This window comes from Sander lucioperca, chromosome 14, assembly GCF_008315115.2.
Source record: "Sander lucioperca isolate FBNREF2018 chromosome 14, SLUC_FBN_1.2, whole genome shotgun sequence".
Classification (NCBI taxonomy): domain Eukaryota; kingdom Metazoa; phylum Chordata; class Actinopteri; order Perciformes; family Percidae; genus Sander; species Sander lucioperca.
Window position 1 is genome coordinate 11,465,347 of NC_050186.1, and position 25,021 is coordinate 11,490,367.

The 25,021-nt window shown below is 40.3% G+C and overlaps 1 protein-coding gene across 7 annotated transcripts in view; it reads right to left on the reverse strand.

Annotated features, from left to right (window-relative positions):
• Nucleotides 1-453: 453 nt before the first annotated feature.
• Nucleotides 454-25,021, reverse strand: part of scarb1 (scavenger receptor class B, member 1) — a 40,968-nt gene continuing 16,400 nt past the window's right edge. For 2 of the 7 annotated variants that reach the window (XM_035991777.1, XM_031287891.2), the window contains exons 9-14: nt 22,059-22,132; nt 21,851-21,902; nt 17,866-18,012; nt 16,245-16,295; nt 14,222-14,288; nt 10,104-10,983 (exon numbers count right to left, since the gene is read on the reverse strand). In XM_035991777.1, coding sequence (XP_035847670.1) covers nt 10,976-10,983; nt 14,222-14,288; nt 16,245-16,295; nt 17,866-18,012; nt 21,851-21,902; nt 22,059-22,132 — 399 coding nt within the window. In that variant the 3' untranslated portion in view covers nt 10,104-10,975. Of the gene's footprint in view, nt 507-10,103; nt 10,991-14,221; nt 14,289-16,244; nt 16,296-17,865; nt 18,013-21,850; nt 21,903-22,058; nt 22,133-25,021 lie in introns of those variants that run through there. The other 5 variants (XM_035991778.1, XM_035991779.1, XM_031287896.2 and 2 more) reach the window with 5 other exon arrangements.

The window sequence follows — 25,021 nt, forward strand, 5'->3', positions numbered from 1 at the left end:
CCATCCTTGCTCCTCAGGGCCGGAATAAGAGCTTTAGGACTGCCTAAACTAAGGAGTGCCAGAACAACTTCCGGTTCAACCGAGGAGCGAGGAGATACAAATAAGAGGAGTGAGATTCAGCCACTGTACTTTTTTACTTTATCTATCTATCTTTATCTGACAGCTGAATGCAAGACTTTAACTTGCAATGGAGAGTTTTTACATTGTTTTACTTCAGTAAAGGCTCTGAGTACTTCTTCCATCACTGGTGTGTGAAATGTTGGACACTGCAGACAGATGGGAAATTCTGATAGAAGCAGTAGAAAAACGTCAGTCTAACTCCTGCTAGTCTGTCTCATCACTCAGCAGTGAGACCCCCCAGCATTCTCGGGCTGGTTTGGGAAAAGCGTGACCCTCCACCTCCCTTGGCAACAGCCAAGTCTGTGACGCTGTGTTTGTGATTGGAAATAGGGAGGCAGATTCAGTGTGTGTGTGTGTGTGTGTGTGTGTGTGTGTGTGTGTGTGTGATCTAGCACCTGTTGGACAGGATTAGCCCCTTGTTTTGACAATGTGTTGAGCAGAGTTCAGTCTGCAGCCGCTGGGTCACAGGCCAGCCAAATAGACGGGACAGGGAAAAGGGAGACACATATAGAGAGATTGATAGTCATACAGGAGGGGTGTCCAACTCAATTTCACTAAGGGACACAATGGAAAATGAGGATCACATCAAGGGCCAGACACCGACAGACAAACAGTCAAGTATCTTAGACTGTATTGTTGCATGTCTCTTATAGCCTTCTCAGGTAGTAGTTTGGTCGACATAAAACCCTGACAAAGTAAGCAAAATGTTCCTCAGCTGTCATAGAATTTAGTAAATCAAGCAAACAATGCATTCCGATTACATTTTTTAAAATAGGCTACCACACAGCCAATTTACAACAACTTGTTTCAGAGGCCTGAATATGGCGTCAGGGTTATGTCATATCTCGCATAATCCTGACAGTTCATAGGCATCGCACATATCACAACAACAGAACAGAAGGGAGACACTTGTACATTCCTTTATTTACGGTGCTATCTTGCGCTACATCGTTAATAAAGACAGAAAAACGGTACAATAACTCCGAGCTTCCTGAGCGATAGCTGTCAATCAAAGTAAACTAAGAAGGCGTGTGTGGGTGAGATCGCCTTGAAAGTGACCAATCATAGGAGGGCCAGTGCCTCCTTGGTTTCCGCCCCCATAATGTCAAAAGTCAGTTTCGTTCGTGCGTGCAGAAATCAACTTCGAGAGCAGAGTTTACCTGCGAGAGCGTGTATACCCTCCAGCGCTCGCAAAACAGACACTCTGTGGGCGCGTGGTTGCTTAGTATGGTGCTAAAACAGTCTCATAAGTATTTGCAACTCATAAAACACAATGCACAAATGAATGCAGAGTGATTTTTATCCGCAAACAATTCATGCGGGCGCGTGGTTGCTGGTCTGTGCGCATGCTGCTTAGTTTTATACGCACAGGCAATTCTTTCCCTCTCCCTATGTTTTGTTTCACACTCGCAGCTGCCTGTACCACTCTCGATTGTTGAACTGGTGCGTGACGAGCAATATCTGCGTGTGTTAAATAATATAATTTGCTCATGAGCATGTTTTATAGCGCTATCAAGATGTGACATAATCCTGACGGAGTCTCAAAGTCGGCAAAATCTGCCAAATTCTGTGTCGCGTAATTGCAGTTTGAAAACAGTTTACCGTCTTTTTGGTTTGGCGCACAACTAAACGGGCCCGACAATTTATTGCGAACCTAAGTTGACCGGATCAAAATTTGCGAGGGGCCGGATTTGGCCCGCGGGGCTTGAGTTTCACACACGGGCTCAAACGCATCTGTTTACATGCTAAGGAATGGGAGAACATTGGACGTCACTGGTGAGGAATGATGCTATTTCAGCCTCGCAGACAACAGCTGCACAAATGTAGTCACATAATGTACACATGCTTTACTTTACTGCACTGTTGTACCTGTTTGCCTGCTCTGTTTGTTGTCATGTGTTGAGTGCATGCTGAGCATACAGAGGACCAAATATTATCATGTCATGACTTGTTGTCAGTTATCGGTTCAGTATAATTACAGGAGCTGCCCGAGACATTACTCATCTCCTGTACCTTATGTGCCGTTGACTTAATACTGGAGCTGCACGATATGAGAAACATGTGATATGTGATAACGTTGTTGAATAGTGCAATAATGATATTACTTGCGATAAATAAACAGATATTAAAGTGTCCTCAGTTCTGCTGCTTTCAGTATTCTGCTAAAATTCAACAAATTGCGTGTTGAATTTAAAACAAATGAAAGGAACTTATTTCCAACTTAATTTTGTTGAACAAATTAAACATTGAATTGAATATAAAAAGAAACCACTAAAGAAGAATGACAGTTACATTTTAAAGTGTAGTTTTTATTAGTGGTGTCAACAATAATCGATTCGGCAATGCATCGCAATGCAGGGCATGCACGATTCAGCATCGATGCGGCAAAGTGCCATAATCGATTATGTCACTGTTTATTTTCTGGCCTTGAGTGGACAATAAAGTTGTGAAGTTTCATTATACTTCCGGGGGCATAACAACAACAATCAAGATGGCTGAGGCGGAGGGAGATGACTGCGATAGACGGGTAATTAAAAACACACCCAAAGCTTGGAAAGCGGACATCTGGGCACATTTCGGATTCTACGAAGTTAATGGGAAACTAGACAAGACTTACGCGGTGTGTAAAACCTGCCACACTAAAATCAAGCACGTTGGCAATACAACTAACTTCACGAACCATGTTGATCGTTGGCATCCTGAGTTGGCTTCAACAACAACAACAAATCATCACTCATTCAAAGCACTGAAAGCAGTGATTTGTGTTTTCTTTTTCAGGTTTGAAAATGCCATATCCAATACCTTGTAGAGCTTAGATCGGCCCAAAAAATCAAGCCCGAACCTGCCCGAGCACGTTGCGTCCGAGCCCGGCCCGGCCCGACACATTAACTGTAATTATGAGCCCGAGCCCGATTTAAACCTGACAATTTTTTAATACGTGGGCCGTTATAACTGACGTTCTCAACTATAATTCAGAGTTGTTTGAACTGGAGAAATCTGTTTAGAATAATACAACAAGGACGAAGCCTGTAAACTGCTGTTAGTTTATTCAGAATGGAACGGATCGCGAGTGGATCTGAATGAAAAAACGTAAAAAAAAGAAACAATGATGAACAACATATTGTTGTCACTGCCCACGACTTGTTTAAACTGCTTCCATACCTCCGACTTTCCTCCACACTTGCTCAAAGGTAATTCTCCTGTTTTTCTTTTTTTCTTTACATCTTCAAGCTCCATGTTGCACTTAAGATACACAATACAGCACACAGCAGGCCCGGTGTGATGCGTGCGAGAGGAGGAGACTCCGCGCATGACATGTGCTGCATTTTGTAACTGCAGCCTAACTTTTGTACACATTTGTTACTTTTATATAGCTTATATATACATATTTATAATATTTCTGATTATGGCATAGCTTTCTCCCCACCCAATTAGGCTAAATAGGTAATGGATAAAAAAATAAAAAATAAATGCTTGATCAAGGCTCCGGCCCGGGCCGGCCCGGTCCGAGGATAGTGGCGGAAATAACGGCCGAGAATCTAAACTCTAATACCTTGTACCATTCAATTTTATTTGATTTAATGACATTTATGTCAAAGATACAGGAGTGAAAATACACACATAGCAGCCAATAAAATCTGTTGTTCAATATCTGACTGCTTGTATTGCCTCATGACTGATGAAAAATTTGCCTTGTTGTGTGCAGTAGAATTTTGATGCATCGCAATGCATCGTAGAATCGAATCGAATCGTTACCTGGTGAATCGTAATCGAATCGAATTGTGAGGGCAGTGCCAATGCACACCCCTAGTTTTTATACCAATATTTTCTTTCAACTAACACGGAAAATAAAGTGGTTTTTTTTGCGATTTCTCAATGTTTTTATCGCGCCAGTTGATAATGAGATGACGATAAAAGAAATCGTTTTATTGTGTAGCCCTACTTTATACGTTCAGGCAACAAGGACATGCTGTTATTTGGGTGAACAAACACTTTTCACAGTGTTAGAAGGCAAGTCAACAAGTCCTCCAAAACAAATGTAGGTTGTTGACCCCCCCCCCCCCCCACGACACACAGGAGCGTTTCCGGTCCTCATATCTAAACCAGAACGTAACGGTAAGGTGGAGCTGTTTCCTGCTACACAAAAAGGATCTTACTCTTCAACAACAAAGGTCTATCTCTGTAGGGATCCTTTAAGTGATGTTCTCAAACTTCCCAGTGGCGACAAAATGTATCCCCCCCCTCAAAGTGATCACTGGCCAATAGACCATTCTATACCTAAAATACAAGTATTTTAAACTAAGTAAAGCGCTGTAAGGTGAACATAGTGCCATAGAACAATAAAATCTGAGCAGCAGTTGCTGGTTGTATTTAGCTGCTACAGAGCTCCGGGAGGCCGGCTACCAGCAGCAGTTGTTGAGCCCCCAGTAGGTGACTGTGAGCCGGCTACAGGCTCCGCCAGATGACGGTCCTTTCAGGGGCCCTGGTAGTGGAGCTTAGCCAGAAAAAGTGAGCGTCATGCAGCGATGACAGTTAAGTTTAGATACCAAAACGACTCATTAAGGTTAGGAAAAAAATGGGGTTTTTTTGTCGCCTTTTTTAATTTTTGGACCACGTGTTCAACGTTTTTGTCACCTTTTACAAGGTTTTTTTGTACAGTTTTTGACGTTTTTGTCGCCATCTTTTTCGTTTTTTTTCCTATACACATATATATATATATTTTTTTTTTAAAGATTATTTTTGGGCCATTTTTAGGCCTTTATATGACAGGAAAGCTGAAGACATGAAAGGGGAGAAAGGGGGAATGACATGCAGCAAAGGGCCGCAGGTCGGAGTCGAACCCGCGGCCCGCTGCGTCGAGGAGTAAACCTCTATATATGGGCTCTACCAACTGAGCTAGCCGGGCGCCCTTTTAACTATATTTTTGCCGCTTTTTCTTGTCGCCTTTTGACGTTTTGCTCCTTTTTTCTCCTATACTTTTTTCCAATAATTTTAAAGACATTTGTTTTCTATTTATTGGTTATTTTGATTGTGGGATTTGTTATTTAAGATGAAATACAACTACAGTGCCACTTTAGATAAGAGGACACATCTGTTGTTTTGCAGAGTTTAAAGAAATAAAGGAAGATGTTTCACTCATTTGTCTGCAGCTCATTCTGTTAAAAAAAAAAAAAAATTCTGCACGAGAAGAATTTTAAATCCTGAATCGTATTGAATCTTTTGTTCATAGGCGTAATTACAAGGGGGATGTTCGTAGTTAATCAAAACTGGGCTTGTTCTGAAGTTTTTGTTCCTTTTCAAAGTTTTCCGGTGTTTTTGTCTCCTATTTCAATGTTTTTTTGGATAATATTTTTCCAACATTTTTATCGCTTTTTTGTGGCAATTTTTTCAGAGTTTTTGTCTCAGTTTTCAAGTTTTTTGGACACTTTTTTTCCAACGTTTCCATCGCCTCGTTTAAGATTTTTTTTTCCGAAGTCTTTGTCTCTTTTTTCCAACAATTTTTTCGACGTTCAGGTCGCTTTTTTTTCTAAATACACGCAGACATTCAATTCAATTCAAATTTTATTTATAGTATCAAATCATAACAAGAGTTATCTCGAGACACTTTACAGATAGAGTAGGTCTAGACCACACTCTATAATTTATAAAGCCCCAACAATTCCAGTAAGACATGTCCTCTAGTTGTAGATCTCAACCCCCCCTCAATGTTGTACCCAAAGTTACGCCCTGGGTATCGTTACACCCCCAATCATTGAAGAGTGTAAACCTGAGTGGGTTTATTGGGACCAGAGGGTAAAACAGGCCTCTGATATAAATCCTCAGTATAACTTGTGGAAGAGATATGAGATATTTTTCGTCTGTTCTCTCATCCTCCACTGATGATCTTGGATTCTTTCTAAAAAACAGAAACAGGGCTCCACCTAGCTGTTCACTCCCAAACTGCAACCTGAAGTACAGTTTGTCCAAAGACACACACAGACTAAAAGGAAAAGCGTGAAATGAGCATTAAAATATCCCAAATGTGAAGGGACATCTCTAACCACAACCTCCGTTTATCTCGCACATTTGGAGCTCATTTATCCAGCTGATCTTAAAGGCAACACGTCAGGGCAACCGTCCTAAAAGAAAAAAATCCTTTAAATACATTTTAGTCTAGAAAGTTCAGTTTAGAAAAGCCCTGCTGTCTAAACTGTGGGATTTTGGGGGAAAAAAAGAAAAGATAACTCTTACAAAACTGTTGTTTTTACTGTAAACATGGCAATTAGTTCTGTTTCTCTGCATGTATTTCTCTTTATTACATTGTTATGGTTTTGCACACTAACAATTAAAATGTATTCCTGATTTTGTACGTTTTATACAAGCCGTGTGTGTTTTACGTGTTTGTTTTTTCACATGCATTTTGTATTTCTTCAATGTCATTTTAAAAACAAGTAAACTAAAACTAAACTAGTCCAACTTATGTTGTTGAAATATAAAAGGTTGTTAAAAAAAAGTGTGCATCGTTTGTCATTTTTTCTTTAATTTTCTTAAATTAGTATTTAGATATTTCTTCAATCTTTTGTGTTCATTATTCTGCTCGACTATCTCTTCTGTGTTCATTTGTTTGTCTAATAACTCAGACACTGTGATTGTAAATGCATTTGAGAAATGTGAATGATGTGAAATATGGCTCATTATAAAGATATTGGGGGGGGGGGTGCATCCTTCAAAGTTCAGTTCCGTTCACTCAAAATGAGTTAACATTGTGTCTCTCTCAAGACTTTGATTAGATATTCTGGGGTTTGTCTTTAAGGAAACGTGTGTGTGAATATGAACAGACTTTGACTTGTAACCTCTGAGAAGACGGAAGATAAAGGCCGTGGCGCAGATAAGAGGTCAAATTCCGCTGTGTTCAAACAATCAGACGATTAGCTCGATCTGTGTGCTCGTGCACAACACTGCTAACACCGGACGCCTGAGGGAAGCTCTGTGTAGACAACACGTGATCACCTAGAAGTAAGTAAGTAACTAAGTAACTAACTAAGTAAGAAAAGTTACCTTAAAACCCATCGATACTCAAATCAAAAATCACAACAAATCACAGTAAATCATAATGAATCACAAAGGCTAGAAACATAAAAATAAATAGTAACACAGTCAACAATGTGGCTGTTTGAACGCCTGAATAAATACTTACTTACTTGCTTACTTAGATAATTACTAGAGAATAAAGAATAGAAAGCCTTCTGATGATATCAAAGTGCTCATATCGAGTTTGGGTTTTCAGTCTAAAAGAGGGAGCTTAAACTACCAAAGCGTCCACTTTTAAGTTCATTTTGAAAGCAGACCTTATAGACATGGATTTAGTCAAATTAACTCATCAGACGTATCGCCAACGGAGGGTGAAACACATGGATCGAGTTAATCAGTCATAATAGAGACCAAATGGGATAACATCCGTGTGTATGACTCCACAGTTTCGCATCTCATATCGATGACTCTGGACTCTGAATATGACAAGTAAAAGTATCTCTGAAAAGTTTTAAAACTTTTCATGGTGTCAGGAAAACAGCCCTGTTTTCAGCTGTGTGACGGTGCATTTTCCAGCTGATCCAAGAGGCTTCTTAAAGACTTTATTTAGCTTAAGAAGGAGGAGAATTTTCTCAACACGTAAAGGAAGACTTCATCCTTCAGTTTATCACAAACATTCAACATCAACACATCTGGAGATACGTGGTTCTCACTGGACAGGAAGGGGAGGAAAAACTGTCATCTGAAAAGTAACTACAGCTGTCAGACAAATGTAGTGGAGTACAGAGTACAATATTTACCTCTGAGATTAACCTGTTTGTACATGTTTAAAGTAGTGGAAAATGGAAATATACATCTTGTTATTTAATAAATACATTACTTGTGTAAATTAATTAGTTAGCCTACATTCCACCATAGGGCAGCAACTAACGATTATTTTCCTTTACGATTCATCTGTGGATTATTTTCTGGATAAATGGATTAGTTTGGTCAATAAAATGTCAGAAAATGGTGAAAAATGTGGATCAGTGTTTCCCTAAAAGCCCAAGATGACGTCCTCAAATGTCTTGTTTTGTCCACAACTCAAAGATATTCAGTTTACTGTCACAGAGGAGAGAAGAAACTAGAAAAGTAGGATTAATTTAATAGTAGACAACTAATCGAATAATCTTTGCAGCTCTACATTCCACCACTGACTGTACGCCTTCCTTTACCTAGAGAAGAACAGTAAGAGAAACATCATGCTGCGGTTTTTGAACATCTTTTGATCATCAAACTGCACAACCCTAATCAGTGAAACAATGTGGCAAAGTATTTAGAAATGCAGCTGATTTTGATCCGGTCCCTTTCTGTCAGGGGAGCAAGCAAGACTGAACTACACTAAAGACCAATCCACATAGAGAAGTCTCTTTTGAAGCACACCCCACACTATTATTTTTACCCTTCAAGTCTATTATGGTGAGCCTAGTAAAAAGCTGCATTTATCACACCAATCACCCGATGAACTTATCTTAAAAGTATCTGTAGTGATTAATCAAGGCTCTGACTCTGGGTCATGATGACATACATAGCAGTAAACCCAAGGTGCAGCTGATGCATTGATAGGACGCATTAAAATGTTGACCTGATAATGTCGCTAGATAAAAAGTCAGAGGATCACCAAAGTTTTTACAGTTCATCCTGAGGGAAATATGATATTGAATTCCCAATACATCCAATAAGTGTCAAGATATTTCACTCAAAGCCACAAATGTGAACCCCGGGGGGGCGCTATAAAGGCAAAGACAGAGGATAGGCGTGTCACGAAAAATTTAAATCAAAAGCAGCATCAGCAAATCCCCCAGTATTTTTGTCTCTCTTCAGCCCTGCATACTTGCGCACGTCTGAAGAAAAAAAAAAAAACAGACACAGCTAACTTACCGGCTGGTAGCATGCAGCAAAAGACACAGGTTAACGCTAGCTTACTGGCTGGTAGCATGCAGCTAAAGACACAGGCTAACGCTAGCTTACTGGCTGGTAGCATGCAGCTAAAGACACAGGCTAACGCTAGCTTACTGGCTGGTAGCATGCAGCTAAAGACACAGGCTAACGCTAGCTTACTGGCTGGTAGCATGCAGCTAAAGACACAGGTTAAGGCTAGCTTACTGGCTGGTAGCATGCAGCTAAAGACACAGATTAACGCTAGCTTACTGGCTGGTAGCATGCAGCTAAAGACACAGGTTAACGCTAGATTACTGGCTGGTAGCATGAAGCTAAAGACACAGGTTAACGCTACCTTACTGGCTGGTAGCATGCAGCTAAAGACACAGGTTAACGCTACCTTACTGGCTGGTAGCATGCAGCTAAAGACACAGGTTAACGCTACCTTACTGGCTAGTAGCATGCAGCTAAAGACACAGGTTAACGCTAGTTACCGGCTGGTAGCATGCAGCTAAAGACACAGGTTAACGCTACCTTACTGGCTAGTAGCATGCAGCTAAAGACACAGGGTAACGCTAACTGACTGGCTGGTAGCATGCAGCTAAAGACAAAGGTTAACGCATGGTTTGGGCCCAAGGCATCACGTGACGGACACAGGAGATTTAATTCCACTGTTCTGCCACTATGTCAAATTTGCTCCAAAGCCTGGCGCACTTCCTGGTTGCCTGGACCAAAGTGGTGGACTGACCAACTGACACAAATAGCCGTGTGCTAGCATGGCTAAAAAAAGCAGCAAACAATTTAAATTATTAATCAATCGTTTAATAATCGTTTTAGCTCTTTTAGTCACTGTATTAAAGCAGCTACACAGTGTTGTTTAACTGGTTATGAAACAGCTTTACGTCAATACTGACGCAAATGAGACCATTATCGAGAAGAACGCCTGTCCCAGGTCTGATTCCCCACGAAATCTGACAAAATGATTTATGAAGGGAATTTAGGGGAACATTCGAGACACCCAGAGAACAAAATAGAGAGCACACCTTCATAGATAGGATTTTAAACAAACATTTATTACCTCTAAGTTTCTCTTCATTCATTCATTCACTTCTTCACAATAAAGGAGACATTTGACACAAACGTCATCATTCACGTCCATTTCACGAAATATATTCACACCTTTACAGAGGACAGTAGTCAACAAATAGGAATGTGTCCGCTCTGCTTGACTCACTGATTGACAGAGGAGTGTTTGATTCTTCAATTTTAACTCCCTAGTGTTTAACCGTCACATTAAATGCAAAGACCCGGAGGTGAGCGAGAAGTGTTTCCTCCTTGATAAAGGCACGTAGGTAGTACAATACTTTACACCAGGCAGTCAGCCGTTCTGCCCATCAGTTCCCTTGTTGTTGATGCAGAAACATTTCTTTAAAATCACAGGAAAACTGCCAGCACAGTAACTGTCTACTAATGAAGTGATACAACAAATGTTTCCGATCATCAAACCGTGAGCAGAGCAAAATGAACTGGAAATAGTGTTTTCTGTGGTAGTTTTTGTAGAACAAAAGTGGTTTTAAATGACAGAGCATCTTAAATTGTTGTGTTTCAACCCCGACTGCTTTGACACAGGCTTAATGAAGTGAGTCTATGAGTCTTGGAGCGTCATTAACGTCACAGAAAGGTAAAAAAATATGGCATCGCTTCACTTGTGCGCAAGACTCATTGAAATATACAGAGCGGAGCACCATGTGTCAGTGTTTCAGTTCAAGTTAGTGGAATAATTGCCGAGAGGGAGTCCACAACGTCATCTGTGTGTGTGTGTGTGTGTGTGTGTGTGTGTCAGTCTGTATCATCTCCTAGCAGTGGATCTTTCTCTCCGGTTGAAGTGCTTGGGTTTCCATCTGATTGGGTGCCACCTTCACATTTACTTCTCTGTGTCGGAACCAAAAGAAAGAGAAAGAGCGTTAAGCAAATTCTTACCACGTACATTCATCTCATTTCTAGTCAAAATATCTAATAACATTTAGCATAATTTCGGATATTTCTGTGAGATACGGGAACTTGTTTTTAGACGATGCATCTTAAGTATCTCGTTAAGTGAAAAAGAGTCTTGAACCCATCTCGTTTTGAGTCGTATCTCAAATGAAACAAGCTTTTTTTGGGGAATATCATTGGGCAGAAATATCGCCACGAAGTAGCTGAAGGCTCTGACTTTCGATCTCAAGTAAACAAACACTGAAAATTAGCCATAATAATAAAAAAATAAGAATGCACTGATGTATCAGTGATGGTACCTCAGCGTCATTTCAACGCTTCCCATTCATTTGTACTGCAGCAGCCGTGCAATGCATTCTGGTAGCTTCGCGGGAACTTTGGAGAAGCAGGGAGGCGAGCCGTCCACTTCTCATTTGCATAAAGTTGAATCCAGGCAACTTCATGCAAATGAGGAGCGGCCAGCTCGGCTCGACGCCTCTCAAAAGCTGACGGAAATCTTTGTCCATCTGAAATGAAGACGGATTCAGCAACTGCATGGCCTATTTCTCGCTTAAAATGTTTTCAGAAACAATTCAGAAATTATGGTCGGTTCTGAAATCCGGGAGCAGACAGCCACACGTGGACGTTTGTCCAATCAGGTGCAGCCACTGTGGTTGTAGGAGGGTGTAGATTGTTTTCTTTGCTTGTCAGGTGTCAATGAAGAGCTCACTGGGAGCGTGCCTACTTTCCCACAGCCCTATGTTCTCACATTTCTAAGATTTTTTTTCAAAATTAGGCCCTATGTTCCCACATTTCCTTTTACATAAATTTGTATCAGATTTTATCCCCCTAACCCTAACCCCATAACCCTTTATCCTCCTAACCATCACCCTAACCCCTAACCCTAAAAAATGTTGTGGGAGGATAGGGCTTAAATTGAAGGGAAATGTAGGAACACAAGACCTAATTTTGAAAATGTCCTAGTAATGTGGGAACATAGTGCTGTGGGAAGATAGGGCCTAATTTTAAGAAAAATCTTAGAAATGTGGGAACATAGGGCTGACCCCAGCTCACTAGCGTGTAATGCTGGGAAGCGGGGCGACCCCTGCCGTGAAACAACGTGTATATGGACACGTACCATAAGACATCGTGTCTTGGCCGATATTCGCCTAGTTGTCTGCCATCGACCAATCAGCAAACAAGATGGCATTCACCGATGGAAGCGACCCGATTTTATGTTCATGTGTTGTTTTGTTCGGTCAGATTTGGAAAACAGTCCGTTAGCAAATGCAGGTTGTTTCATAAATCTGTATGATTGAATTTGTTCTCATTCAAAGAAAGTAAAATTAAGGGATGAATGACTTTAAAACGGTCATTATTTTTAACAATGAAGATTTTTTTTTTTTTTCTTTTCCCCTGTCACAAAAGGGGAAAACAACATCAACAAAACATCGGAACACCGGAAGTTCATCGGTGCAACTAATGTAATTAAAAAATTAATATTCCATATGTAGAGCACTTTTCAAAATCCACGTTACAAAGTGCTTCACAAAACAGCAAAATAAAATCAGGTTTTTAAAACAAAACAAAAACTATTTGGTGTATAAAATCCTGTACAGTGTAGGTAAGAATAGAAAAAACATTTTTCAAAGAAATAAAAGACAGAAACAAAAGGAGATTCAAGCTCAAATTAAATCAGGAAAGGCTCTTCAATAAAATTGTTTTAAAAAGGACAGACATAATCATGCATCAGACATGAGGCTTACATCCTCACAGAAAACATTTTCTATTTCATATTCTGACCTGTTTTCCTTTCCTGTCGCTGCAGTCAACATTGTTCCCTTTCATGCATTTAAAAAGGAAACACCTCTATCCTGCATTTAATTTGCTTTTAACCAAATAAATATGCATTTGTTTGTGTTAGATGAACCACAAAATATTTAGATTTCAATAAATTGTTCAGGTCAAAGACTGCTGTGAGTGTTGGCTCTGCTGGTGGACTCGAAAAACATATCGTCGTTGTCGGGCAGAAACCTTGTATCTGTCGTTCAAATATTTTTTGTTCATTAAAAGGTGCTGTAGGTAGGATTGTGAAGATCCAGGACTTATCCAAAAAATTTGAACATCGACAACTTCTCAGTCCCTCCCCCCCTTTCTGCTAAAGCCCAAAACGGTCTCCTAAGCCCCTCCCCCCACAAGGGAGAATGAATGTGTGTGCATGAGCAGTGATTGACACACAGTTAGACACCCCCCCTGGCCCTGATTGGTGCATCTGAACAGTTAGACACCCCCCCCGGCCCTGATTGGTGCATCTGAACAGGGAGTGGTGGATTTTTGCAAATCCCACTACAGGCTGTAGGTGGTGCCAGAGATTACCTGCTTCATGTAGTTCTCCTGGAACATAGGGTCAGTTTCAGCAAATATGACGTTAAATGAAGTTAGTTTTATAAGTCTTACCTACTGCATCTTTAATCAATGCAATTGCTCACCCTTTACGTGTGTCTGTGGGTTTTACAAATATTTAAGAAATGTGACGAGGTGATTTTGTCTGAGTGAAATAGCTCAAGGAAATGTTTTGCGGCCCCAGACATTTAAAAAAAGTTTTTGCAGAATATAAACTTGAATATGAGAAATAATTTCAGTCTTATCGTACAAAGTCAGGCTGTACCGGACTCTCCCAGTGAGTTATTTAAATAATAACCAGTTTTGTTAATTGGGGTTTCATTTACTCCAGCATAATATACATTTTTGTTTATGAAATTGTCAGAAATAACAGCAAAATGCATAGATTTTCTGTCAAATAAGGTAACACAGACTCATTGCCTTTACTGTACGTGGACCGATAATTACTGCCATTCATAGTCCCCCTATTCATAGGCCCCCAAAGGCCCATTCTGAGCCAGAAAAAAACCCTAGTAGTTAATAAAAGCGATAAGTGATATTTGGAACCGATATGCATTTACAGTGAAAATAAAAATCTTTAAGTCAAAATTAAGATTTTGGAATGTTGCAAACTCTAACACAAAACTCGGTTTAAATGCTTTAAGCAATTATTTAATAAAATAGAAACTTTTTAACATAATTCCCAGTAACAGAGAGTCAGATAGTGTTGTGGGTGGGACATTAAGCTTGACCACAACTGCACAAAAGAAATGAGTACATTTATACACCTGTATGCCTTTGTGTGTACACCCACCTGAGTTATTTATGGTACATTTCTCCTTTCTTTCTTGGTAATGTACACCATTTTCTGTAAAGGAGGCCTAAAAGACGATCAAAATGTCTCACACATCAGCCAATCAGAAAATACAAACGATTACAAGTAGCTGCTGGTTTGATTTGAGTCGTTACGTCGTGAAAACATGCAGCATAAAGTGGTATTTTAGATTGTGGGTGTGCAGGGATAGTAGAATTCATGCAAAGGACTCATTTCTGGGTATAATCGATTCGACCATGCAGTCAATTTAGACAGAGTGTGATTGGTTAGTTCAGCCTCTTTTCAACATACAACATCGATATAAATCCAGACAGCTAGCTAGACTATCTGTCCAATCTGAGTTTTCTGTTGCACAACTAAAACTACTTTTGAAGGAACACGTTCCACCAAAACAAGTTCCTTCCCGAGGCTATTTTGCTCCGCCCGGCGCTTAGCTCTGCCCATGACGATTGTGATTGGTTTAATTAACCGGAGTTAAATTCCTTGTTTGTTTGCGAAAACCTGGCCAATAAAGCTGATGCTGATGCTGATTTAAAGAAATGCTAAGAAACCAGAGCATGTTCCCATCCTGGAATGCTGTGTGTGGACTTGCAAGATCCTCCGCCACAGCGCTGTGGAGGAAGGTCTGGCAATGCAAGACTACGTTGAAGGATGCTCAGAGGACGATAAAGCTCAACATTATAGCTACTGCAAAACTAAACAAACTAAATAAATATCTGATATGTTAGGGCTGGATGATCAATCGAAAAATAATCAAGCCAAGTCGGTTATTTCGGTCTTTTAATCCTATTAATATTTCCGCGGCCACCCACTGTGTGTTAATGTACTTTCCCCTTAAAACATATTACGGCCGCCGCGTGTGTAGTCACGTGACTCCACCCCGTCCAGTCTGCGACCATAGGTGCTTTCCGATCGGATAGTACTTGTACTTTTTAGAGGAAAAGTACACTTCTAAGCAGTTGTAAGAACTACTCTCCCCCAAAATCTTTTTTCCCGTTTGCATTCCCACTGGCCAAGTGGCCATAGGGACTGGTAGGAGGGGTAAGGGAGCAACGCAAGCACGGCAACGGTCTTTATAGCATCGTCACTAGACTGTAGCGCCACATACAACAACAACAAATGATGCCAATACTTGTGCACTTTTCCTATATTAAATGCACGTCCATTCTCGTAGTAATTCACGTAATGTTTTGCTCAACACAGACGGGGCTTTATTATACTCTGAACAGACCCCGCCTCCGCCTGCAGCGCTGTGGACGAGTGTGTGTGTGTGTGTGTGTGTGTGTGTGTGTGTGTGTGACTGTGTGTGTGTGTGAGATGGTCAGCGAGCCGCATGACACGCTGGTGGAGTTTAACCACAGGTTCCCATTAATCTTATGATGGACATTTATTATTTATTTTAGGAAACTTTTTTACATTAAAACTTAAATTACTTTTTTATAAGACGTTTTTATTTCATTGTAAAATCTACTGTTGTAGATTTCAGTTCAGTTGTTTGAAATATTTAATAAATAAGCATTAATTGCTATCTGTGTGTGTTTCCTTATTTTAGAATCACAAAGATAGGATTATGCACTCTTTCATTAGAAAAAATAACCGTGAACATATTTACAGTATAAGAAAAGAAAAAAAATTTAAAATAATCGTTCAATAATCGTAATCGAGGTAACTTGTTCGATTAATCGTGATTATGATTTTAGCCAAAATCGTCCAGCCCTATGATATGTAGTTTAGAATGAATGCAGTGTTTTCTTTAACCCCCTTACCAAGCAGCTGAAAGCTGTAAATCTGATGAAGCATGATCCACAACCAGCTGTGACGCAGCAGTTCCGTAAATCAATTAATAAACATGGACGGCAACTAATAATCAATTAAGAAGAAATCACTCAAATACACGTACAACAATGATTCGTTGTAAAGACAAAAATCACATCTCGTAATTACGTAATTTGGATTTGGATGATTGAGATCGGATTGTTTAGGAGCTGAGAGTTTTACACACCGCGGGGTTGTCCACTGCTGTGGAAGTCATTGTCAAATTGGTACGAGACCTCTGCAAACATAAAGCGTCGAAACCAACTTTTAAAATCCCGATATGAAAAACCTGCCAGCGCTCCAAAAAAAAAATTTCACTGAAGTTTAAACCTCTAAGCAAACATGTCGTCTCACTGTCTGTGTTGTTAACGGGCCGCTGATACCCCAGACCATAAAAACACTCCAGCAGTGATATGATCATGTCAAGTCAACACTGGCCTGATAACACACTCGTTAACTTTTACCGTCTGATTTATGGGATTATACAACATGAAGCCTGATGTGTTTCATAACACAAACTAACTGATGACGCTGACATAATGGACATTCAGCTACTGGACACGTTTCTTAAGTTATTGGGAAATACTGCTTATTTACTATCTTGAAGATAAGAAGATTGAAACCACTCTCATATCTGTACGACCAGGAGGTAGCCTAGCTTAGCATAAAGACTGGAAACAGTTAGCCCGGCACCTCTGAAGATCACTAATCAATACTTTATTGGTCATTATACAAAAACGTGCCACTTCAAAGTACTGTTGTATTGCAGTTAACCCTCCTGTTGTCCTCGGGTCAAATTTGACCCATTTTCAAAAACTTTCTATTTCAGAAATCGGGTTTTCTGTCAACCAAATTGTCCAGAAAAAATAACATGGATGGTTCCCTACATCACTCTTCACAAGTAGAATAAATTATCAGTTCACTACTTTCATTGAATTTGGGTGTTTTATTGAAAAAAGTGACAAAAACGTCAGGAAAAGTGACAAAAAAACGTCAAAAAAGTGACAAAAACTTCAAACAAAGTGACAAAAAAAAAAAAAAAACAGTGAAAAGACGACCAATAAGTCTTGATTTTAAATTATGACCCAGAAAAACAAACAGTGGCGGACAACACAAGGGTTAAGTCTATTTTTGGACAACGTAGATTCCTCCTGTTTGATGATTAAAAAACTAGTAAGCAGCCGTTTTAGGAAATTACTGAGACTTTTTTTTTTTTAAATACCTGCAGGGTATTTTTAACACACTGTTGGTTTGGGTCTTTTCGTGAAGATTTGTTGACGATAAGAAAAACAAATAATTCGGAAAACTGACTTAAACTTTGAGCCAACTCTGGTTTGTTACAACCTGGGTCTTGTTTTTGTAGTTTTGTTCATACTTCTTATCAGTAATAATGTTTACCGGTGTTGTAATAAAATGCAATTGTCCTTTAGGGCAAACTTTTTGAACCTTTTAAGAACATGATCAGGCCAAAACCGATTTGATGCAATGTTTTTGAGAAACTGTGTATTCACGCTGCAGTATCGAACTTAAAAAATAAAATAAAAATCACCTTTTTTCTTTGCTGTTTGAGCAGAAAATGACACCAACATAAACCAAAACCAGGTTAGACTAATAATATATTGAAGATAAATGATCTAAGCTTTACTCTTAATACCATATTATCAGTGCACCCTCAGTGAATTCCCCTCCTTCTGCTTTCTCCATCTGTTTATGAGAAACATGCGTAACTGTGCGACGTGCTACATGCAGTTAAAAAAAAAAAAAAAGTAACGGCACACAGCAGCCTGCATGCTGTGCGTCAGCTTTACCTTCACTTTGTGATGCACCAGGGCGGCGATTACTATGGTAACCAGGCCGAGGGTGATGAAGCCGTACTGCATGTACTCCATCACAGACGGCAGGATAACCAGGTTTGTGTGGAAGGTAGTGAGGATGGGCCCGTCTATGTAGCCGCTCTGAGGAGGAAATAAGAAGAGTGCATTGTGGTGTATTACAGGATTATACAATGGGCTTCAGTTTTTTTCACAAATGAGGGGCAAATTCACAAAAGGATTGCGCGGCTGTTGCGGCCGCTAACCCTGCACAACAAAGACGAAAAGAAACAAATTCTCAAAGCAACCGCAAAGGGTGAAATGCGCCCCTGACTGTAGCGTCTTACACTGCAAAAAAAAGCATCTAATTTCTAGTCAAAATATCTAATAACACTTAATATAAAGACACAATCACCTAACATGTAGAGCCAGACCGATATATATCGGCGTGCCGATATTATATGCCGATATTAGGCATTTTCCAAACTACTGGTATACGCATTTATAATGGCCGATAAATGCTCTACAACGTCCCTGTTGGCAACACTCTGATTTTTGTTGTTGTTATTGTGTTTTTGTTCAAAAGGACTTTAAGTTTCATATCTTAAGTTTGTATTTTTATACATTTTATTTATCAGAACTTTAATATATTTTGATATTCCTCTGTTCTGACAGGGCATATAAAAAGGCATGAAAAGAGCAATGAACATGGTAGTGCACGTGCAAGATTAAGTTGCATGGGCAGAATCAGGGTTGAGCATGCAATCAATGAAGGTGCTCACATTCAAGTGGCTAAACATAATAACATAATAGCAAAACAGGGCCTTCCTAAACTGCCTTATTGATGTGACATCCTTGCTTGGCGCAGTCATTTAGGGGACATGATGAGAGTAGTGAATCATCCAACAAGGGGAATTACACAGAAACATTAGCTAAATAGGACTCTGTCCTGTCCACACAATTCAAGTCCTCAACTGTGTTTTCTGGTTGTACCATACTATTCAAAATTGATCTCTTGATCTCTGCTTTTGCAGCCACCGTTCCTGATGAGATCAGAGATGAAATTCAGGATGCTCCCTTTTTTGGATGGCAGGTGGATGAAACAACTGATATATCCTGCTGTGCCCAACTCTCTGTCATTGTTCGCTATTGCCGTTTTCACATTACATGGTACCTGCTCGACTCGCCTCGACTCTGCTCTGCTCTACTCGCCTCGACGCACTCTGCGTCCGTTTTCCATTTCAGATTTGAGTACCGCTCAGCGTGGCTGGTCTTCATAGCGACGCCGCAGTAAACTGCCGTGACCTAACGCAACACACACACAGAACGTGGAAGGTGTGTTGTTGTTGCCAGAAGACACATTTTGTTTCTAAAGAAGCTGGAGGCAGCAAAAAAAACACAGCTGGCTAAACTGTTTAAAAAGAGCGGGTTTGTTCAGGACACCCCCGTCTGTCGCTTTCACGTCACCTTTTGGTATCGGCGCAGCTCGCTTGGAACCTCGACTGAGGTGGTACTAAAAAAAAAGTACCTGTTAGCAGGTACCAGGTACTTTTTTTCATAATGGAAAACCAAAAAAGGCGAGTAGAGTCGAGGCGAGTCGAGCACGTACCATGTAATGGAAAAGCACCATATGTGGATAGTGCAGGTAAAATTCAGGAGCGCTTTATTGGATTTTTTTATGTTTCTGGGGGGCGTGATGCTCAGTCTGTTTTTGATGTATTATTATTGTATTTGTTATTATTGTATTATTATTATAAATGAGAACATGCAGGGCTACAATTTTAAGGATAAGCTTGTGGCACAGACCTATGATGGGGCTGCTGCCATGACTTCAGCTCTAAATGGTCTGCAGGCCAAAGTGAAATCAACAGTGCAATGTTTGTGCATTGCTATGCACACACACTGAATCTGGTGCTGTCACAGGGGTCTAAATGCTTGCCTGAGTGCAGAATTTGTTTTGCATCACTCCCTGGGTTTGCCACATTTTTTTTCAAAATCCACAAAGAGGACGTCTTTTTGGAGTCTGCAGGCTGTTCAAGGTTGCTCCTACTCGATGGAAATTCACATCACGGATAGCGAGCACTGTGGCAAACAATTATGAGGGCCTTCTGCAGACATTTGATAACATCATTGCAAATATACGACAATGGATGATGATACACTGGAGTGTGCCAAAGGCTTTGTGAGGAAACTGGAGGATTTTGAGTTTGTGTTCATGTTGTACACATAGGAACAAATCTTCTCTGAGATAGATGTGGTCTTTGATACTGTCCAGCAGAGGGCTATGGATGTTCTTTAATGCAAGAACAGAACTGAGTCTCTTCTTGCATTTGTCAAAGAGAAGAGGTCAGAGGGGGCTTTCCAAGCCGTTTATGCCAAAGCAGCAGATCTCACCTCAGACCCACGAGATGAGCGCCGTCTGACCCAATTGCAGGATCCCCAAGAGCGCTACAGAAATCTGTAATTGCCATCCCTGACAACATCTTGGAGCATATTCCTCAACGTTTTTCAAATTTGGAAAGTATGCTCTTCTTAGAATTAGTCAATCCAGGGAAATTTGATGACATGAGACAATTGTTTCCAGAGGAGGCCTTCCAACGTGTCCTGAAAATTTATGGCTATCACTTTGATTCAGGGAGACTGAGGTCTGAACTGCAAGTCCTGTATTCAGATCAGGACTTGCAGGGTTACAGGGGAAAGCTGTGCGATTACTTGGTGTTCCTTAAAGACATGGAGTTGGACAGTACAATGCCTGAGCTTTACAAACTGTTGTCATTAGTGGCAACAATTGGAGCTACATCTGCAGGTGTAGAAAGGAGCTTCTCCTGTTTAAAGGGGCTCAGGTCCTACACCCGTAACACAGTGGGCCAAGGCCGTTTAAGCAGCCTAGCTCTGCTGGCCGTTGAGAGGACACTGGTGAGGTCACTGGAAAAGACGCCTAGTTGGTACGACAGGGTCACAGAGCATTTTCTTGAAAAGGAACGTAGGGCAGAATTTACGTATAAATAAATGGACAATTTTTATGATGTAGGCCGAAAATGAGCTTCCCCTCTTTGAAAGACCAGCAGCCTCCACTGGATTTCATGTTAAAACAAAAAAGATCTTACTCTTTAACAAAAAGGTCTATCTCTGTAGGGATCCTTTATATAATATATAATAATCTGAGTCTGTCAGTGGCAAAAACAGAACTTTTAGTGGATGCAAACTGACGGTGTGCAATTGCCAGTTAATGTTACAATGCAGCTTGTTTCGTCTTGTTTAATACTGGACTGATTTCAAATGTTGTTCCGATCAATCACTTACATACAAAAAATAGGGTCCAGGTTGAAAAAACTAAAACGAAGTTACTCTTTAAATCTGTCTGTCACTTTTGATTCCACGCCTGAAGTTTTGCTCTCTGAACATTTTCTTTGTTCTGCCGCACAAAGGCAACCTTCATACTTTGACACATGGATTATAACAATCAGATGTAAAAGAAGAAGAAAAAAAATTGCACTCAGCTGCAGAACTGTATGGGCGTGTTGGCGCTGTAATATCATTAGAGCAATATCTTTTGTGAATCGGACCTTGAGACGTGGGGAGATAGCGATGGCAATTGATGCACAAATAATGGTGTTATCAGCAGCCACGAGCCAGTCTTTTAAGAATTTGCCCGAGTTTAAATGGAAAGAGACCAGCGGACTTATTAACTTCTTATCTTTAAGGAGAAAATGCTGGACTAACATACAAAGTGCAAATCACTACATTACGTGTTCAGACTTCAGAATACAGACAAACTATCAAATTTTCTGCATGATGTATTGCCTAGTTTGATTCATTTTGGAGACTTTGAGGCCTAAATTAGAAACAGGATATTTTGTGTTTTTCAAACTCTGGCAGCTCTTGTGGAAACTGAAGCAAAGCAAATATCCCCAACAAAGAAGAAAAAGTGATGAAACACTGGAAAAATTGCACAGTAAGAACTTTCGAGCAATTAGCTTACCTCCTCAAACCAGATCATTGGCATCACCACCTCAGAAATTTTCCCAGTTTCTCTACAAAGGCAAAACATTTCGCTTTAAACTCCAAGGTTGCATGGCGAATGCAAAAGAAAGGGAAGTGTCCTGTCATATTGAACGATAAACAGATGCAAACACAATACATGACAAATGTTAATGGCATGATGGTAGATTAGGGAATCATTTCCTTACGTAATTCCTGACACTCTCTTCATGTAGAGGTTGAGCTGCAGACGGATGGACACATTCAGAGGGACGCCCGTTAGCTGGAAAGAACAACGCACAAAAAAAAACATATTAAATCTCATATGGGAAATAATAAAAGCCGTCAGTGTTAACTTCTTTAAATTGTTCCCATGTAATAGAAAATCCTAAACAAAAGAAGGAAATCCTCATGCATTAGGGATTCTTCTAGGAATCTTTTGATGATTTTAGAGAAGTACGATCCAGTTTTAGCATCAAATAGTTCACCCAAGGACTCCACCACTACCTAACACAAAAGTCAATAAGTGAGATCTAACAGTGAAAACATTAGTTGTCTTAGTTATAACTGTCCAAGACCCTACACAAAGTGCCAGCCAGGCTTTGAGTGATTTCAGCTATGAATCATTATTATCCTCTTACACAGTAAACACTACATGGCCGAAAGTGTGTGGACACCCGAACATTACACTCACGTCATTCAACAGAACTAAAAAAGGCAGGAACATTGTCTGCGCAAGTACACAAAAGCAAATGACAACGCCGGCCTAACCCAGCTGGCACAAAAGCGCGTTCCGGGTGAACATACCGAATGTGCGCTCTTACGCACCGGTGGAGGTAGTCTCGCTTTGCCAGACCTTCCTCCACAGCGCTGCAGAGGAGGGTCTGGCTAGTCCACACAGCATTCTGAGATGGGAGAATAAACGTGCTCTGGTTTATTGGCATTTCTTTAAACCAAATCACAATCATCTTGGGCGGTGCTAAGCACCGGACAGAGCAATGGTGCCTCGGGAAGGAACTTGTTTTGGTGGAACGTGTACGTTCAAAAGTAGTTTTAGTCGTGCAACAGAAAACTCAGATTGGACAGATAGTCTAGCTAGCTGTCTGGATTTACCCTGCAGAGATCTGAGGAGCAGTTAACTAGTGATGGTCCGATACCATTTTTTGCTTCCCAATACCGATTCTGATACCTGAACTTGCGTATCTGCCGATACCGAGTACCGATCCGATACCAGTGTGTCATATATTTTATTATGTTTTAACAACTGTATACTACTATCCCTGTATGGATGATATGATGTACAACAGCTGTATACTACTATCTCTGTATGGATGATATGATGTACAACAGCTGTATACTACTATCCATGTATGGATGATATGATGTACAACAGCTGTATACTACTATCCATGTATGGATGATATGATGTACAACAGCTGTATACTACTATCCATGTATGGATGATATGATGTACAACAGCTGTATACTACTATCCCTGTATAGATGATATGATGTACAACAGCTGTATACTACTATCCCTGTATAGATGATATGATGTACAACAGCTGTATACTACTATCCCTGTATGGATGATATGATGTACAACAGCTGTATACTACTATCCCTGTATGGATGATATGATGTACAACAGCTGTATACTACTATCCCTGTATGGATGATATGATGTATAACAGCTGTATACTACTATCTCTGTATAGATGATATGATGTATAACAGCTGTATACTACTATCTCTGTATAGATGTGATATTATTTCTATCTTTGTTGTCAGTCTGGCTCAGGTTAAACTCTTTGTGAAACGTGAACAATCACAAACAATGAACGCCACAGAACTTTCTTTTATTCTCCAGTTTGACAGTCAGTTATAACGGAAAAAGAACATAAAGTACTTTAACGTAGATTTTCTTTAGGGCTTTATTACGTGGTATCAGATCGGTGCATAAACTCCAGTACTTCCCGATACCGATACCAGCGTTTTAGGCGGTATCAGAGCCGATACCAATACTGGTATCGGTATCGGAACATCTCTACAGTTAACCATTGTCCTCAGAAATCCACCGGATTGCGGGAAATTTGCATAGTTTATTGTACGTTTAACTTCGCTTTCATTTGAGCCAACCTGCAGGAAAACTAGAGGCAAAGCAATAATTTGAGAAAGAAACATTTGTGAAGTCAAAACATCAGGATCACCCCCTGGGGATGGCTGCAGAAAAGGTCATAACCCCCCCCCCCCCCCCACCTTTTAGGTAGGTCTGATCACGCATTATGTTTGTTCAAGTGTTCATTTTTCTGATCAGTTTGGTTTGGGCAGTGGAGTTCAGCCCGCAGGTAAACCAGGAAAACAAAAGCAATCATTTAAAAAAAAGAAACCAGAACCCTTTTGTCATGATTTGTTGTGTTCTTCTGGCAGAACAAGTTGTGGTGCAGCCCGGTCCAGACATCCAGCTCAGACCCACAGGGCCGGAGTCATCTGTAAATTATTAAAACCAGGGAGGTTTATCTGTAGCTTGCAGTGATGCTTCTCAAATTTGGATTCACTACTTTTTCTCAGATTGTTTCCTGGCATATTTGTTTCAGCAATGGGTGACTTCGCAGAATTTAAAAATTACACATTTGCGTTGTTCTGTTATCTTCTATTGTATGTTGGTTGCCATTCCTAAATCTGACTTCCTTGACTCTGACGTTTTTATATAAAAAAGGCTTGGACATCATAACTGCTTTCTTGCAGCTCTTTCGTGCCACAATGTTTCCTCAGGCATTTCAACCTTCAGTGACACAAATAACCTGCTTTCATGTTTGGGAACATCTGGCGAGTGAGAGACGGAAATCAAAAATGTACTGCTTGAACCTGCAGGAAATGAAATGTCCCTGAGCCCCAGAAGTTCATTCTCACCGTACAGCGGTATCCTGGCAAACACACGTAACGCTAAAATTATTTTAAGGTTCCAAGTTAGCAGGCGTTACCTCGGCAGTTAATTTGAGATGGACACAACCTGTGTGTATCGCTTAGAGTAAGCAATCCTTTAAAGGCTGCTCAATAGACGGGTTTACGAGTTAACAATGTTGCCCACTTTTCAACTTTCTCAGAAGTTTTGGCAACTTTTAAGAGCCCTACCGATGGAGGCAGCGGTACAGCAGCAATGTGTTATTTA